The sequence below is a fragment of the Lithobates pipiens genome, unplaced genomic scaffold, assembly GCF_037356315.1.
Source record: "Lithobates pipiens isolate NorthernLeopardFrog02 unplaced genomic scaffold, aLitPip1_a1.2 Scaffold_8, whole genome shotgun sequence".
Taxonomy (NCBI): Eukaryota; Metazoa; Chordata; class Amphibia; order Anura; family Ranidae; genus Lithobates; species Lithobates pipiens.
The window spans coordinates 646429128-646445754 of NW_027507903.1; the positions used below are offsets into that span (position 1 = coordinate 646429128).

The following is a 16627-nucleotide window of genomic DNA, read 5'->3' on the forward strand; positions in this document are numbered from 1 at the left end:
GCTAGGTCACCCCTCCAGGGTAATTGTGGTTCAGCTCTATCACCTTGATTGTAATTGTAAATGTACACATATTAGCTTCATTAACTGTTTGTGAAGTTAGCTGTTTTCAGCCATTGGATATTGGTTTCCGTAAGAAATGATGGATTGTCCTTTACTTTCCTCTGTGCTTGTATTATTTTCTTTGTTTCCCCCAATAAAAATGTTTATAAAAAAATTTTTTAAAAAAAATTGTGGGGGATCGGCGTATAACACACACCCCCACTTTCCCCCTGATTTTAGGGGGGGAAAAGTGCGTGTTATACGCCGATAAATACGGTATATATTATTGGGGGTTCTAAGTGAATTTCCAGCAGAAAATACAGGATTTTTATTTGTAAGCATCAAGTGTCAAAAAAGATTTAGTCTTTAAATTGGTTAAACTGAGAACTTCTACACACTGAGATGAATTCATTCAGAAGTGTAAACATTGTATCTCTTTGATCTTTTCTTGGCAGACTGCCCAGAGAGGAGACAAGTCCCTTCACTGCTGTCTTCAGGCAACTTGCATTGACTTCTATTACTGAAGTCATTTGCAAGTCGTGCTGAATATATCATCGGCCTGGCCGATGCCCATTAATTAAATGCCAAATATCGGCCGATATATCGGTCGACCTCTAGTCATAAACATTGGAGATTTTCAGATAATTGTACACATGTAATGGTGCCAGGAAATAGGAAATGGATGTGACACAGCTGTCTTAGGATGGGTAAAAATGTTTAACGCTGAACTCCAGCTTTTCCAACAAGGGGTCATGTACAGTACATTGTATGGAGATTCATGATGTTTTTTTTTTTTTATGACTCTGATCCCCGCTGTGTGTTATGGGCCCATGCACAGAAATCTCTAACATGGAGCTGCATTCAGCTGCGGTCTAACCTTAGACGCATGTAAATGTTTGCGCTAACAATTATATGCATAAAACTCTTAGTGTAATTATACAGCTATTAGTGTAAACATATGCTTTTGGCCCTGAATACCCAGGATGCTAGGCAGCTTAGCAAGTGAGGATGCTAGGTGGCAGGAGATGCTTGCATCTTAACTGAAGACACTAGGCAGGAGGAGATGTCTGCACCTTAGCAACTGAGGATGGTAGGCAGCAGGAGATGCCTTTTCCTTAGCAACTGAGGATACTAGGCAGCAGGAGATGCCTTTTCCTTAGCAACTGAGGATACTAGGCAGCAGGAGATGCCTTTTCCTTAGCAACTGAGGATACTAGGCAGCAGGAGATGCCTTTTACTTAGCAACTGAGGATACTAGGCAGCAGGAGATGGCTTTTCCTTAGAAACTGAGGATACTAGGCAGCAGGAGATGGCTTTTTCTTAGCAACTACGGATGCTAGGCAGCAAGAGATGTCTGCACCTTGGCAACTGAGGATGCTAGGCAGTAGGAGATGTCTGCACCTTAGCAACTGAGGATACTAGGCAGCTGGAGATGCTTGTTTCTTAGCAGCTGAGGATGCTAGGCAGCAGGAGATGTCTGTACCTTGGCAACTGAGGAAGCTAGGCAGTAGGAGATGTCTATCTTAGCAACTGAGGAAGCTAGGCAGTAGGAGATGTCTGTACCTTAGCAACTGAGGATATTAGGCAGCTGGAGATGCTTGTTTCTTAGCAGCTGAGGATGCTAGGCAGCAGGAGATGTCTGTACCTTGGCAAACGAGAATGCTAGGCAGCAGCAGATGTCTGCACCTTAGCAACTGAGGATGGTAGACAGCAGGAGATGCCTTTTCCTTAGGAACTGAGGATACTAGGCAGCAAGAGATGCCTTTTTCTTAGCAACTGAGAATGCTAGGCAGCAGGAGATGGCTGCATCCTAACAACTAAAGGCAGCAGGTATTGCTTGCCTCCTAGCAACTGAGGATGCTAGGCAGCAGGAGATGCCTGTATCCCTAGTAAACCAAAGATGCTGAGCAGCAGAAGATGCATGCGTCCCAACAACTGAAGCCAGGTATTGCCTGTCTCCTAGCAACTGAGGAAACTAAGCAACAGGAGATGCCTGTATGCATAGTAAACCAAGGACACTAAGCATCAGAAAATGCTTGCAGCTCAAGAACTGAAAACACTAGGCTGCAGATATTGCCTGCATCCTTGCAACCAAGGCTGCAAGGCAGCGGGAGGGGCCTGAATTCTAGCAACTGAAGACACCAGGGATTGCCTTCATATCCGCAACCAAGGATGCTAGGCAGCAGGAGACACCTGCATCCTTATTTGCAAAACTACTACTTTCTGGTTAAAGTTGGCTGTGGAGCACTTTCCAGGTCCAGAACCATTGGATTTTGCCTTGGCCAAGTTGTCCTGTCTCCAAAAACTAGGGGAGTAGACCAGACGGCTCAAGCACTGTGAGCTGCTCATTTTCACAGGAGGTGTTGACGCTGTGGGACTGAGTGCTGATGACATGCAGCGTTGAAGTATCCACCTGCTGCTACTCCTGCTTGAAAAGGGCCACATTGAACGTTGATCTGTTCCTGCTGCCTACAGTGATTTTGGTCACCTAATAATCTAACCTTCCCCTTCTATCTAGGGGGTTTTTCGTAATTACCTAAGGCCTTTCCTCTTACACTGAGCCTATACACATTTCCATACCACCATGTGGTTACGGTACGTCTCATCCTAGACACGGGTTGGGGGGACAAGGGGCTTGTATTGAACAGTCCCCCAACTTGCATTCTACTAATGGTTCTGGGTCTCTACACCTACCAACGGTGCCAACATCTGCAGCCTGGAATCACTATATCCTCGACTTTTAGACTGCTCCAACTCCTCCTTTGCTCTAATGGGTTTGGCTGGACCCTCTCACCTGAATATTTTACCATGGTAATGCAAGATTTATTGAGGTCCTTCAGATGGCTCACAGAGCTGCAGCCAGGCCCCCGGTTCCTGACTCTGTTAGTAATTTGCCATGGGTGCTTCTGGGTGTCCCAAAGATGTCACTTCCTGTTTCCCTTTTAATAAATGAGATTATATGACCATCCTAATGTATGTTATGCATGCTACTTGCCTGTAAAAGCCTCCCTTGTTTAGACTTCCAAATCACAAAGTATCCCAATTGTATATCCTTTTACGAGCACATTATACCCCAGTAAATTCTCTACAGAATGGCCAAACTACCTGACTCAGTGTGTGGCAAGTGTAAAATGGTGCTAGGTGACCTGATGCATCTCCTCTGGCATTGCCCCAAACTCCATAGATATTGGAAGGGGGGTTCTGACCACGCTTAACCAGGTATTCCAAACAAATGTCCCTCTTGATGATCCACTATGTTGCCTTCTAGGAGTACTGGAGAGGGCAATCCAGAGGAAATGACAAGGATGGCCTTCGCCAGAGCCTTCTTCCAAGCTAGGAAAATAGTAAATCGAAGAAATTTCAGAGAGCAGATAAAAATCTGTCCCTCAAGAATAATTTGGATTTTAAGGATGCCTATGTCTGTCATGAGGCAAGCACAACCACAAAAGGTAATACAAAAAATATAGTTTATTAAAAAATATACAATTTTTAAAACAGTATTAGTCACAAAAACAAATGACCAAGATTAATACTCATTTTTGTGGAGCTTGAGCAGATGCTTATATATTTGGTAGCCAATGTGTTTCGCAGTCTAGATTGCTGCTTCTTCAGGGCTGTTCCCCATGCATCCAAATATTCTGACATTGATCATATCACGACATCGGCGAGGGCAGACACCATCCCTTGACAAACATGCAATGTCAGAATCGCCTATATAAGTGGTCATCAACCCTGTCCTCAGGGCCCACTAACAGGCCAGGTTTGCAAGATAACTGAAATACATCACAGGTGATATCATTTGCTGCTCAGTGATTGCCGTATTCTAGTCTGCATCTCCCCAAGGTAATACATAAAAGCTGGCCTGTTAGTGGGCCTTGAGGACAGGGTTGATGACCACTGACTTATATGGTCTTGTGGATGTCGAACCATATGTATAAGTTGGAAGAGTCTAGTATGTTGGTGGCTTATAAGTACTAGAGAACCAATAAGTGATATTGAAAATGGAGTGAAAGAAGTTGGTCACTCCAAAACCAAGACCGGGCGTATCCGTTCTGTTCCTCCCGACTAGGGGTAAGGATAAAGCTTGTGTCCTCCACTGGCATACACAGTGCGTCCTTCCCAGCTGCCATGATGAGTCACATTGGTTTTGGAGTGACCAACTTCTTTCACTCCACTTTTTAATATCGCTTACTGGTTCTCCAGTACTTATAGGCTACAACATACTAGACTATTCCAACTTATACATATGGTTCGGCATCCACAAGACCCATATGCTGATGTTGCGATGTGATCAATGTCAGAATATTTGAATGCATGGGGAACAGCCCTGAAGAAGCGGCAATCTAGACTTGGAAACACGTTGCCTACCTAATATATATAAGCATCTGTTCAAGCTCTTTGAAAATGAGTATTAATCTTCCGCATTTGTTTTTGTGACTATTACAGTTTTAAACTGTATATTTTGTTATCAATTATATTTTTTTTCTATTACCTTTTGTTGTTGAGCTTGTCTTAAGACAGACATAGGCATCCTTTTAAAAATCACAATTATCCTTGAGGGACAGATTTTTATCTGCTCTCTGAAATTCCTTCTATTTACCCTACATCAGGGATGTGGATGCAATACTCTGCCTCTATAATCTGTCCAAAAAAAAAAAATGTATAGAGATATATAGAGATATATATATAGAGATATATAGAGATATATAGAGATATATAGAGATATATAGAGATATATAGAGATATATAGAGATATATAGAGATATATAGAGATATATAGAGATATATAGAGATATATAGAGATATATAGAGATATATAGAGATAGTGGGGATCGAAAGTTTGGGCACCCCAGGTAAAAATGTGTATTAGGTCGGGTTCACACCGCTGCGATGCGGGAACGCCGCGAATCCGCGGCGTTTTCCCGCATCGCATTACTCCCGCCGGCAGTTCACACTGCCCTATGCGGACGGCTGGGAGTGTCAATGATATGTTAATGACACCCCCAGATCCGTCCGCATATCGCAGTGCGATCTGCCGACTCGCACAGGAATCGGATCGCATGGTGTGAACCCCCATGCGATCCGATTCTGTTGCGGACCAAAAAAAGGGTCCCGTGCGAGTTTGCTGCGGGAGCGATGCGAATTCAGCCATACTATCTGTATGGCTGAACTCGCATCGCTACGGAGATCGGATGTGATTTGCGGTGCGAATCACATCCGGATCTCCCCCCGCAGCAGTGTGAACCCAGCCTTAATGTGCATAACGAAGCCAAGGAAAGATGGAAAAATCTCCAAATGGCATCAAATTACAGATTAGACATTCTTATAATATGTCAAAAAAAGTTAGATTTTATTTCCATCATTTTACACTTTCAAAATTACAGAAAACAAAAAAATGGCGTCTGCAAAAGTTTGGGCACCCTGCAGAGTTAATATCTTATACTGCCCCCTTTGGCGAGTATCACAGCTTGTAAACGCTTTTTGTAGCCAGCCAAGAGTCTTTCAATTCTTGTTTGAGGTATCTTTGCCCATTCTTCCTTACAAAAGTGTTCCAGTTCTTTTGAGATTTCTGGGCTGTCTGTCACGCACTGCTTTTTTAAGGTCTATCCATAGATTTTCAATAATGTTGAGGTCAGGAGATAGTGAAGGCCATGGCAAAACCTTCAATTTACTCCTCTTGATGTAATCCCCCTGTGGATTTTGAGGTGTGTTTAGGATCATTATCCATTTGTAGAAGCCATCCTCTCTTTAACTTCAGATTTTTCACAGATGGCATCAAGTTACCATCCAAAATTTGCTGAAATTTTATTGAATCAATTTTTCCTTCTACTCGTGAAATGTTCCCTGTGCCACTGGCTGCAATACAACCCCAAAGCATGATTGATCCACCCCCATGCTTAACAGTCGGACAGAGGTTATTTTCATTAAATTCTGTACCCTTTCTTCTCCAAACGTACCTTTGCTCATTCCGGCCAAAAAGTTCTATTTTAACCTCATCGGTCCACAGAACTTGTTTCCAAAATGCCTCAGGCTTGCCTATATGTTCATTTGCAAAGTTCAAACGCTGATTTTTGTTTTGAGGATGTAGAAAAGGTTTTCTTCTGATGTCTCTTCCATGAAGACCATATTTGTACAAGTATCTCTTCATAGTGGACCACAACTCCAGTGTCTGCCAGATCTTTGTGGAGGGATCGTGCAGTCGAACGTGGGTTTTGAATTGCTTTTCTCACAATCCTGCGAGCTGTTCTGTCTGATATTTTTCTTGGTCTTCCAGATCTTGCTTTAACTTCCACTGTTCCTGATGACTGCCATTTCTTAATTACATTCCGAACAGAGGATATTGACATCTGAAAACGCTTTGCTATCTTCTTATAGCCTTCTCCAGTTTTGTGAGCGTCAACTATTTTCAGTTTCAGTTTTCTAGACAACTGCTTAGAAGAACCCATGGTGCTGATTGTTGGGGCAAGGTCAGATGAGTCTGGCCATTTAAAACCTTTGAGATTGACATCACTTGGTCTTCCCAGATGATGATTGAGAACAATCCATGACACTGGCAGGTCTCAGCTTTGCAAAGGGGGCAGTGCATGCTATAAATTCTGCAGGGTGCCCAAACTTTTGCAGACGCCATTTTTTTTTTTGTTTTCTGTAATTTTGAAAGTGTAAATGATGGAAATAAAATGTAATTATTTTTTTGACATATTATAAGAATGTCTAATCTGTAATTTGATGCCATTTGCAGATTTTTCCATCTTTCCTTGGCTTCGTTATGCACATTAATACACATTTTTACCTGGGGTGCCCAAACTTTCGATCCCCACTGTATATAGATACACATAGAGATCTCTCCCTCCATATGTACTAGGAAAATAATACTTATGAGCTGAAAATCTGCCATTCCGCCATCAGTTAAATCCTGGTTTCAGCACATGGGTAATACCCTTATCATGGAAAAATACCGTACATATATCAACATAGGGGGAAATCCTGGGAAATTTGAGATTATGGCCGCATGGCTTGAGACATCTGGTATTAGTCCCAGAGAACTAGTACAGATGATGCTGCTCAGATGCCCATGGATACAATGGATGCCCGGGGGAAATGTCTGCTTGAAAATAATGTAAGGTTGTAGGGAAAAAAGTGGGGATGTTGAGGCTGTCCGTACAATGGCAGGAGATCAGTGTATGTGCCATACATTGACTACTCACTGCTATGTGTTGAAGGATATGACTAATGGTTATGTCACTGATTTTTTTTTTTTTTTTTATGACAAATTGAAGTGTGATGTTTGTTTTAGATTTGCTTTGTGTTTTTCTTTTGTAATAAACCTTTTTGATTAAAAAAAGACATCTAAAAGCCCTGAGACTGCTGCTGGGTGCCGCCATCTTGGATTTGATGTCGACAGCCTTGGAATCACTCAAGTGGCTCCCTATAGCAGTCTCTCAGCCTTTTCAACACGGAGGAACCGCGTACAACTTATGATACATTAGTGTGGTCAGTAGGAAGAATGTTCCTTACACTTGTGGTCATTGGAATGAATTATCTTCTTACAGATGGCTAAAGATATCCAATGGCGCCAGTGGGAACTTCTATGGGAAGCATTTGCTCATTGCTCAGGGAATCCCTAGCAACATCTGGAGGGATTCTAGAGTTTTTCTAGAACTTTGGTTGAGGAACCCTGCTCTAAAGTATGTCCCATCACTCCTCCTTAAGCAGCTGATATAAAAGGATGTGTGGGGAGGAGAATGGAGGAGCTGGTCCAGCATCGACAGTAATTAGACGTTTCCAAACGAAGAGGGGCTGTGCTGAGAATTTAACACTTTGTGGAGGTTCAGTCCTTGGCAAGTTCAGAGGCATATTGCAATTCAGTAAAAAAAAAAAAAAAAAAGTTTATAAAAATGTAAAACACTGCAAGCATTTACAATGCTTACTTAGTTTTGTTTCTGTGCTTTAATTTGCAATTAATTTAAGTTGGAGACGGGTCTTAACGACATCACAGTCTACATGGTGGCAACGCTGCTGCGATCCACTGCTCAGCAAAAAGCGTTGTCCTCTTATTTCAGAAGATGGAAATATTTCTGGCCATAATGAAATTTCCCTTCCCTCCATAGCACATAGCCAAATATCTGCAGGCTGAAGCCGTGAAGAAGGAGCGTGCAGAATATGTGGAAGGCTGGAATGGACTCTTCAAGATGGTGAGCGCAGAACGGTCACTTTTAATCTGTTTTGGTAACGTTTTGTTATGAGTGTGATTTTTATTTTTTTTTTATTATTTTTTTTTATTTCAGAACGTGGCAAGACAGAATAATGACAGCGACTGTGGAGCGTTTGTTTTGCAGGTGAGGGCGCTCCACCTCTAAGCTGCCAATGATCGAGACTAAATATGACCGCTTCCCACCCCAGGGTTGGAGGAGAAGTCTTCCACCTCCCCTTCTTGGCCCGCCACCTTTGCTACTATTCCTCCATCTGCTTCTTTTCTAAACCCGAACTCTCATCTGCTCTTCCTTTCATTCCACAACCCCTTTGCCACATTACAACCCTCTCCCCCTATTCTCCCTCCTTTTATACTATTCCCTTCCATACCCTTTCCAAGACCAGCACATCACATTACGACCATCTCCTCCTATTCTCCCCTTTATACCATTCCCTACCCTTTCTGAGACCACCACATTGCGACCCTTTCTCCTCCTATATATGCCCTTTTATACCATTGCCTTTTTGAGACCAGCACACCACATTATGACCCTCTCCTCTTCCCTTCCCTGCCCTTTCCAAGACAGCACACCACATTATGACCCTCTCCTCTTCCCTTCCCTTCCTTTTCCAAGACAGCACACCACATTATGCCCCCCCCCCCCTTAATACCATTTCACTCCCTACTGTTTCCAAGACCAGCACACCACATTACGATCCTCTCCTCCTATTCCCCCCCTTTAGATCATTCCCTTCCCTACGCTCTCCCACTATTCCTCACCTCATACCATTTTCTGCCCTTCCTTACCCTTCCCAAGACCATCACACCACATTATGGCCCTCTCCTCCTATTTCTCCCCTTAATTCCCTTCCCTACACTCTCCAAGACCAGCACACCACATTAGAACACTCTCCTATTCCCCCCTTTAGATCATTCCCTTCCCTACCCTTTCCAAGACTAGCACACCACATTACAACCCTCTTCTCCTATTCCCTCTTTAGATCATTCCCTTCCCAAGACCAGCACACCACATTACGACCCCTCTCTGTGATCTCTGTAAAATATTATACAGTTTATATAGCGCCAACTGTTTGCGCAGAGCTTTACAAAATGAAGGTAGACATTACAGTATCAATACAATTTGGTACAAAAGGAATCGGAGTGCCCTGTTCGTTAGCGCTTACAATCAAACGTTGCATAAATTTACCAGCCTTTCTCAATCATTTACAGAGGAGCTCTTGAATTAAATGTCAAGCCTCAGGGATCCCTGGTTTCTACATCTCATGGCACATTAGCATAAACACTTAAGTTGTGGACATAAGAAATTATTTAGTAGGTAATGTGACTCACTTGGCATATTTGACACCTAGAGCTGCTTGATAACCACAACATCTTTTTTAGTAACTGTAATGAAGTGAAACAAATGGCCAAACAATTAAAGCGGTTGGTGAAAGTTGTAGTAAAGAAATGCCTGTTAAATGATTAGTGGAATAGCCACCATTACACTGATTTTCAGTGATGTGCCATCTTCCACTGGTTAATGGAACAGGGGCTTCTCGAAGTAGTGCTCCATGAAATGCTCCCTTATATTGGGCATCAGTGGAGACGTTTATTGTATATTTGTTTAGGTTATTAATAGAGAGGCTTTCTTATATAGGTGGTCAATGGAGAACAGCTGGTTTTTTTTTTTTATAGGCGTGTAGGTGGTCAATTAAGAAGGGCCTTCTTGTATAGTTGGTCTGCGAAGAAGGTCCATCTGGTAGAGTTGTATGGCGGAGAAGGTCCGTCTGGTAGAGTTGTATGGCGGAGAAGGTCCGTCTGGTAGAGTTGTATGGCGGAGAAGGTCCGTCTGGTAGGGTTGTATGGCGGAGAAGGTCCGTCTGGTAGAGTTGTATGGCGGAGAAGGTCCGTCTGGTAGAGTTGTATGGCGGAGAAGGTCCGTCTGGTAGAGTTGTATGGCGGAGAAGGTCCGTCTGGTAGGGTTGTATGGCGGAGAAGGTCCGTCTGGTAGGGTTGTATGGCGGAGAAGGTCCGTCTGGTAGGGTTGTATGGCGGAGAAGGTCCGTCTGGTAGGGTTGTATGGCGGAGAAGGTCCGTCTGGTAGGGTTGTATGGCGGAGAAGGTCCGTCTGGTAGGGTTGTATGGCGGAGAAGGTCCATCTGGTAGAGTTGTATGGCGGAGAAGGACCTTTTTATATAGGTGGTCAGCAAAGAGCCGCCTTGTTGAGATGGAACCCCTGATTTCTACAGCTCACCATGTTTTAATATAAACAGTAAGTTGTGGGTGTAAAAATAAAATAATGTGACACACAGGGCTACTCTATACCACAACATTTTCTGTATAGGTGTGTGTGTATATATAAGGTCATTACAAAGTGGGCTTCTTATATGGGTGTAGAGGTGGCCAGTGGAGAGGGACCACCTTGTCCACCATTGACCGTCTTGTCCACGTGGTGAGTGCGGAAGGGCCGCCTTGTGTAGAAATATAGGTGATTAGTGGTGAAGGTCCTTATGTGTGGTCAATGGAGGAGGTCTTTATATAGATGTATACCGTGGTCAGCAGAGAGAGATTTTCTGATATAGATGTAGCAATGGTCAGAAGAGAAGGACTTTCTTGTATAGGTCTGGAGATGGTTGGTGGGAAAAGTCCTTTTTGTATAGGTTGTCAATGGAGAACATCCTTTTTATATAGCTAGCCAGTAGTAAAGGTCCATATTATATACAGTAGGTAGTCAGCAGAAAATGGTTGTCTTATATAGGTGCTGTAGAGTTGGTCAGTGGAGAAAGTTCATCTTGTATAGGTAGTCTTAGAGGAGAAGGACCTTTTTATGTAGGCGGTCAATGGAGAAAAGACCTATGTAGATGGTTGGTGGAGAAGGTCCATCCTACTATAGGTGGTCAGAGAAGGGTTGTCTTAGGTGATGTAGAGGTTGTCTATGGAGCAGGGCCTTATATAATTGAATAGGTGGCCAATATAGGAGAGCCTTTATATATAGATGGTCAGTAACAAAGGGTTTTTCTGAGAAGGGTGGCCTTACAATGGTGGTCAGTGGGGAGAATGGCTGCTCTCATGTCCTGTTTCTTTGTCTTTGCAGTACTGCAAGTTCCTGGCACTGGAGCTGCCATTTTCCTTCGGCCAGCAAGACATGCCTAAACTGAGGCGCCAGATGTACAAGGAACTGTGTCATTGTAAGCTAACCGCGTGAAGAGAAGTAACCCGGCCCGAGCGTCCGGACTGAGCCAGAGTCCCGTGGTATTATGACAGAGGGGCTCTCCGTGATCTATCACTGCCCCGCTCTGTGCCCGTACTGTGAGGGGACAACCCCCTCACTCTACACCAAGGCTTTTTCAGCCTCCACTTGTACATTGTTTTATGGAGTCGCGGGGGGGTTTTCTAAATGCCCGTTCCCAAGGGTTTCCTTCTCGTCTCTGCAGACAGTCTTGTGTCTGTGTCCTGCCGAAAAACTTTTCTCAGACTATGTTACGCCCCCTTCTTCATCCTATGTGTCTTTATTTTTTATTGTTGTTTTTTTTTTTTTTTTTTTTTTTTTCTTATTTAAACGGTTTCTGGGAAAAGAGAAAAAAAAAACATTTGTAGGTCTTTTTTGTTTTTTGTTTTTTTGGCAGAAAAGAAGAAAAAGTGAAAAATAAATAAAATGTTCTATAGAAATCCTGTCTGTAAAGTCGCAGTTTTCAAAATGTCCTCTTTTAAAAAAAAAAAAAAAATCTGCTGTGGCTGCATCTCTTTGGCAAACCTATATTTGAGCGTGAAAAAAGGGCGGAGCTTAATGAAGTCATTTGGGTCAGTTCTGGGGAGGGGCTTATAGTTCGAAATATTTGGTTAGCCAACCTATATTTTGCGTGTGAAAGAGGGTGAAACCCAATGAAGTAAGTCTTTGGGTCTGTTCTGGGGTGGGGCTTAAAAAAAATATATGGTTAGCCAACCTGTTTGGTCTAAGAAGGGGTGGAGCTCAAGGAAGTGAGTCTATTTGCATGTGTTCTTGGGAGGGGCTTATAGTTACAAATAATTTGTTTGCCAACCTATATTTGGTCGAAGAAGGGGGTGGAGCTCAATGAAGTCGTTGTTTGGGTCTGTTCTGGGGCGGGGCTTATAGTTACCAATATTTGGTTAGCCAACCTATGTTTAGTCGAAGAAGGGGGTGAAGCTCAATGAAGTAAGTCTTTGGATCCGTTCTGAGGAGGGACTTGGTTATATTTTGTTAGCCAATCTATATTTGGTAAAGGAAGGAGGAGGAGCTCAATTAAGTCTTTGGGTTGGTTCTGGGGAGGGGGGGGAGGTTATAGTTACAAATATTTGGTTAGCCAACCTATATTTGATCGGAGAAGAGGGTGGATCTCATGGAAGTAATTCTTTGTTTGGGTCTGTTCTGGGGAAGGGCTTATAGTTACAAATATTTGGATATCCAACCTCTGTTTCAGGGGGTCTCCAAACTATGGTCCTCCAGTTGTAAAGGGACTAGACTTCCCATCATGCCTTGTCATGTCTGTGAATGTCAGTGTTTTACAGTGACTCATAGGACAAAAAGTTCCTCAACAGCTGAGGACCATAGTTTGGAGATCTTTGTACTATTTGGTGGTTTGGGTCCGTTCTGGGGAGGTGCTTATAGTTACAAATATTTGGTTAGCCAATCTATATTCATTGAGATCCACCCCCTTCTTTGAAGTGGGTCGTGGGGGACTCTGGGAAGGGGCTTAACAGTACAAATATTTGATTAGCTGACCCATATTTGGTTGTGGAAAGGGGGTGGAGCGGACGTTGCACTGGGGAGAAGCTTATTAAGTTCTGATGTATAGAATACATTTTCAGCAACAAGTAAAAGTTCAGGAACTACAAGTGACAATTTCATTGCGTTTGCATCTGCTTTAAAAGTAAAGACCTAAACCTTTACTCACACATGAGGAACAAAAGGGTAGTCACCAGTATTGCCTGTGGTCTCCCTGCAGTTCATTTCCACACTGACTTTACCATGCCTTGTTCTGCACTGCGTGTCTGTGTGGTGGCCATCTTGGTAGATGAGCAGGGCTTTGCTTCCCCATATCATACTGACTGGTAACTGATGAATATTTTTGATATTAAAGCAGCAGGAGATGTGATGGAAGCACAGATCCACAAAATGGATGAAGCAGAAGACTTTTCCTGCATGTCCCTGAAGTACAGCTTTCTCTCCAGCAAGGAGAACAGTGAGCAGCAAAGTAGTTACATCCCCAAACCTGGTCAGAATAGGAGTCGGACAGCAGTGCCTTAATTGACCTCACACTGCTAGTGAGGCTACAAAACAAAAGAAACTAAGCACAGGAATTGATTAGGCAAAATGAATATTACTAGATCTCTCATGTACAGCTTCCTCTCCAGCAAAGAGAACCGTGAGCAGAAGAATAGTTACACCACCAAACCTGTCCAGACTAGGAGACAAACGGTAGTGACCTAGCTGACCTAACACTGTTGGTGAGGCTATAAATAAGTGTTTCTCAACTCCAGTCCTTAAGGTGCCCCAACGGTTCGTGTTTTCAGGCTTACCCTCAGATGAAATGGCTGTGGTAAATACTAAGGCAGTGAAACTGATCAAATCACCTGTGCAAAATAATGGACAGCCTGAAAACCTGATCTGTTGGAGCGCCTTGGGGACAACCAAATTTACAGACTGTCCTGGACCACCTCCTGTCCCAGGGAGCAGTGGTTCTGATCTCTCTGGAGGATAGGATCAAGGGATCCTATTCAAACCTGTTCACCGTACCAAAACCCAATGGGAGGTATCCTCCTATCCTTGACCTAAAATACCTAAACAAGTACCTTTTTAGGTTCCAAAGTTTTCTATGGAATCTGATAGGTCAGTTGTCACCTCTCTGAGACAAATGGAATACCTGGCATCGGTAGACAACCATGATGCTTATCTGCATATTCCTGTTTACCCACTTTATCAGTGCTTTCTGCTCTCCGCAGTAGGGGACTAACACTTGCAGTTACATTGCCTTTTGGTTTATCATCTGTTCCCAGAATATTCACAAAGGTACTTGCACCCTTTCATGTTCTCTTGGGAGCTTGGGGCATTCAGTTCACGGTATCTAGATGACCACCTTCTGAAGGACTCTTCTCCCTTCCATCTTCTAATGTCCACAGATGTTTAAATACTTCAGCCTTTTGGTTGGGTAGCCAATTCAACTCTCCAACCTTCCCTTTGCCTGGAATACTTGGGCATCAGATCTTGCATGGTCACCTAAGAAAGCCAAGCTCCCCACCAAAATCTTGGCGCTCTTGGCTCTGCACCAATCGTCCCCTCTTCTTTAGGGACTCCCGATCAGTGTTATTTCAGACAATGCCACGGCTGTAGCTTAAATCAACCACCAGCAGAGTGCTGGGGGTCATGTGGTCTAGATGGAAGCATGGCCAATTAAGTTCATGGACAGAGAAATGCTGCCCAGCAATCTCTGCTGTTCACATCCTGGAAGTGGACTATTGGAAGGTGGGTTACCTCAGTCTTCAACACCTGGACCAAGCAGGATGGGCCCTACACCCAAACCTCTTCAATCTGATGTTTGTGATGGTGGGCCCCATAATGTGGTTATCCTGGCCTCTATGTTCAAGAAGTTACCCCTGTTTGTAGCTAGGAGCCAGCATCCTCTGCTAACCTGTGTTTTCCCTCCAGTGTGCATTCTGCGTTGACTACTTTGCAAAATAGAGTGAGAAACCAACAATTCGTTTTGCACCAAACTGGCCCAGAAGAACCTGGTACACAGACATACTCGGACTTCTAAGAAATGACCCCTCTTCTCAACAGAAAAGACCTGCTGTCTCGGGGTCCACTGTTCCAGCCTGCTTCTAATGGTGGCTATAGATGCATAGAAATTTTTGACGAATCAGCAGGGACCAGGCGGATTTTGATCCATATGTGGCCGCTGACGCTCTATCGATCAACTTCAGCTGAATGGACTTTGGGGAGGGAAAAAAGACACTTGATCAGTGGCAGCAGCACTGATCTGTTTTCTGACAGCGGAGGAGTCCCCCTGCTGGCAGAATACAATAGTGCAGCAGAGAGAATTCTTCCGCCCCCCTCAAATGTGTGGATGGGGGGGGGGGGGCGGAGTCTATTCGGTTGTTTTCGTTAAGCCTGCTGGTTGAACAAAAAAAAAAGTTTGACCAGTATATGGCAAGCCTTGGTCACTGGCTTTAAACACCTTAATACCACTTGAGAGAAAGAGATAGATAGATATAATATATATATATATATATATATATATATATATATATATTATTGGCCTCATATTAAGGTGGTCATACCATGATCATGGTTGCATCTACAGCCATGATCCTATTTGTTTAGCCAGAGAGTCTCACAATGTGAAAGTGATCCAATTGCCAACTTCCCCCCCTGCATCTAGTGCACTAGACAGAGGGAGAGTTGCTTCGTTTTTCTGACCCTTTTTTGAAAGCAGAAACCGGAAACAAGGATTTCCTCACTTCTGTTTTTTTTTTTTTTACAAGTCGTTACTGGCTTGTAAAGCAGCTGATCAAATCGATCTGTTCGATTGGCTACTTTGGAGACCAGAGAAGACAGTTGGGTCTCCTAGACTCCAGATCTCTCCAGCAAGAGGACCTGTTGTGGTTTGTGCTATCACAACGGGGGGGGGGGGGGGGAAATGTTCAGCCCTTGTGTTAGCAATAACGTTGATTTAAATTCTTTTTTTTAAATAAAGTGAAGAAAAAAAAAATGTAAGCACCCTCTGTGCTAACGTGCAATATGTGTACACGCACGTCAGTCCCACACACATACCGGCTATTATACCACATGTGAGATATTGCTGCGAACGTCAGAGCAATAATTCAAGCACCAGACCACCTGTGTATCTCTAAGACCCCTTTCACACTGGGGCTGCTTTCAGGCGTTATAATGCTAGAAATAGCGACTGAAAACTGCCTTCTCTGCTACCCCAGTGTGAAAGCCGGAGTGCTTTCATACCGGGGCGGTGCACTTGCAGGACGTTAGAAAAAAAAAAGTCCTGCAAGCAGCATCTTTCGGGTGGTTTGGGAGGGTTGTATACACAGATGCCGCTGCCCATTGGAATCAATGGGCAGCGCTTCCATAGCGGCTGAAAACTGCTTCGGAAGCTCCGCAACATGGGTGCTTTTAACTCCTCCTTGGGTGGGTTAAAAAGCGCCCTGCTCCCACCCGAATAGCAGCGCCAAAGCTATAACCGCACTAAAACAAGTGGTGCTTAAGACCCCATTCACACCTGAGCGTTTTGTAGCTTGAAGCCTGAAGCTACAAAACGATAGAGGGGAAAAATTCTATTATTCTCAATGGAGATGGTTCACATCTCCACTCCATGTCGCCTGAAGCTCAAACAAGTTCCGGACCCTTTTTTTTGTCGCTCGAATTGA

General features: G+C 43.7%; 1 protein-coding gene across 2 annotated transcripts in view; it reads left to right on the forward strand.

Annotated features, from left to right (window-relative positions):
- LOC143961667 (sentrin-specific protease 3-like) overlaps window positions 1-11899 on the forward strand; it is a 47945-nt gene extending 36046 nt beyond the window's left edge. For both annotated transcript variants that reach the window (XM_077470987.1, XM_077470988.1), the window contains exons 9-11: window positions 8148-8231; window positions 8325-8375; window positions 11325-11899. In XM_077470987.1, the coding sequence (XP_077327113.1) occupies window positions 8148-8231; window positions 8325-8375; window positions 11325-11435 (246 nt within the window). In that variant the 3' untranslated portion in view covers window positions 11436-11899. The remainder of the gene's footprint in view (window positions 1-8147; window positions 8232-8324; window positions 8376-11324) is intronic.
- The last annotated feature ends 4728 nt before the right edge of the window (window positions 11900-16627 follow it).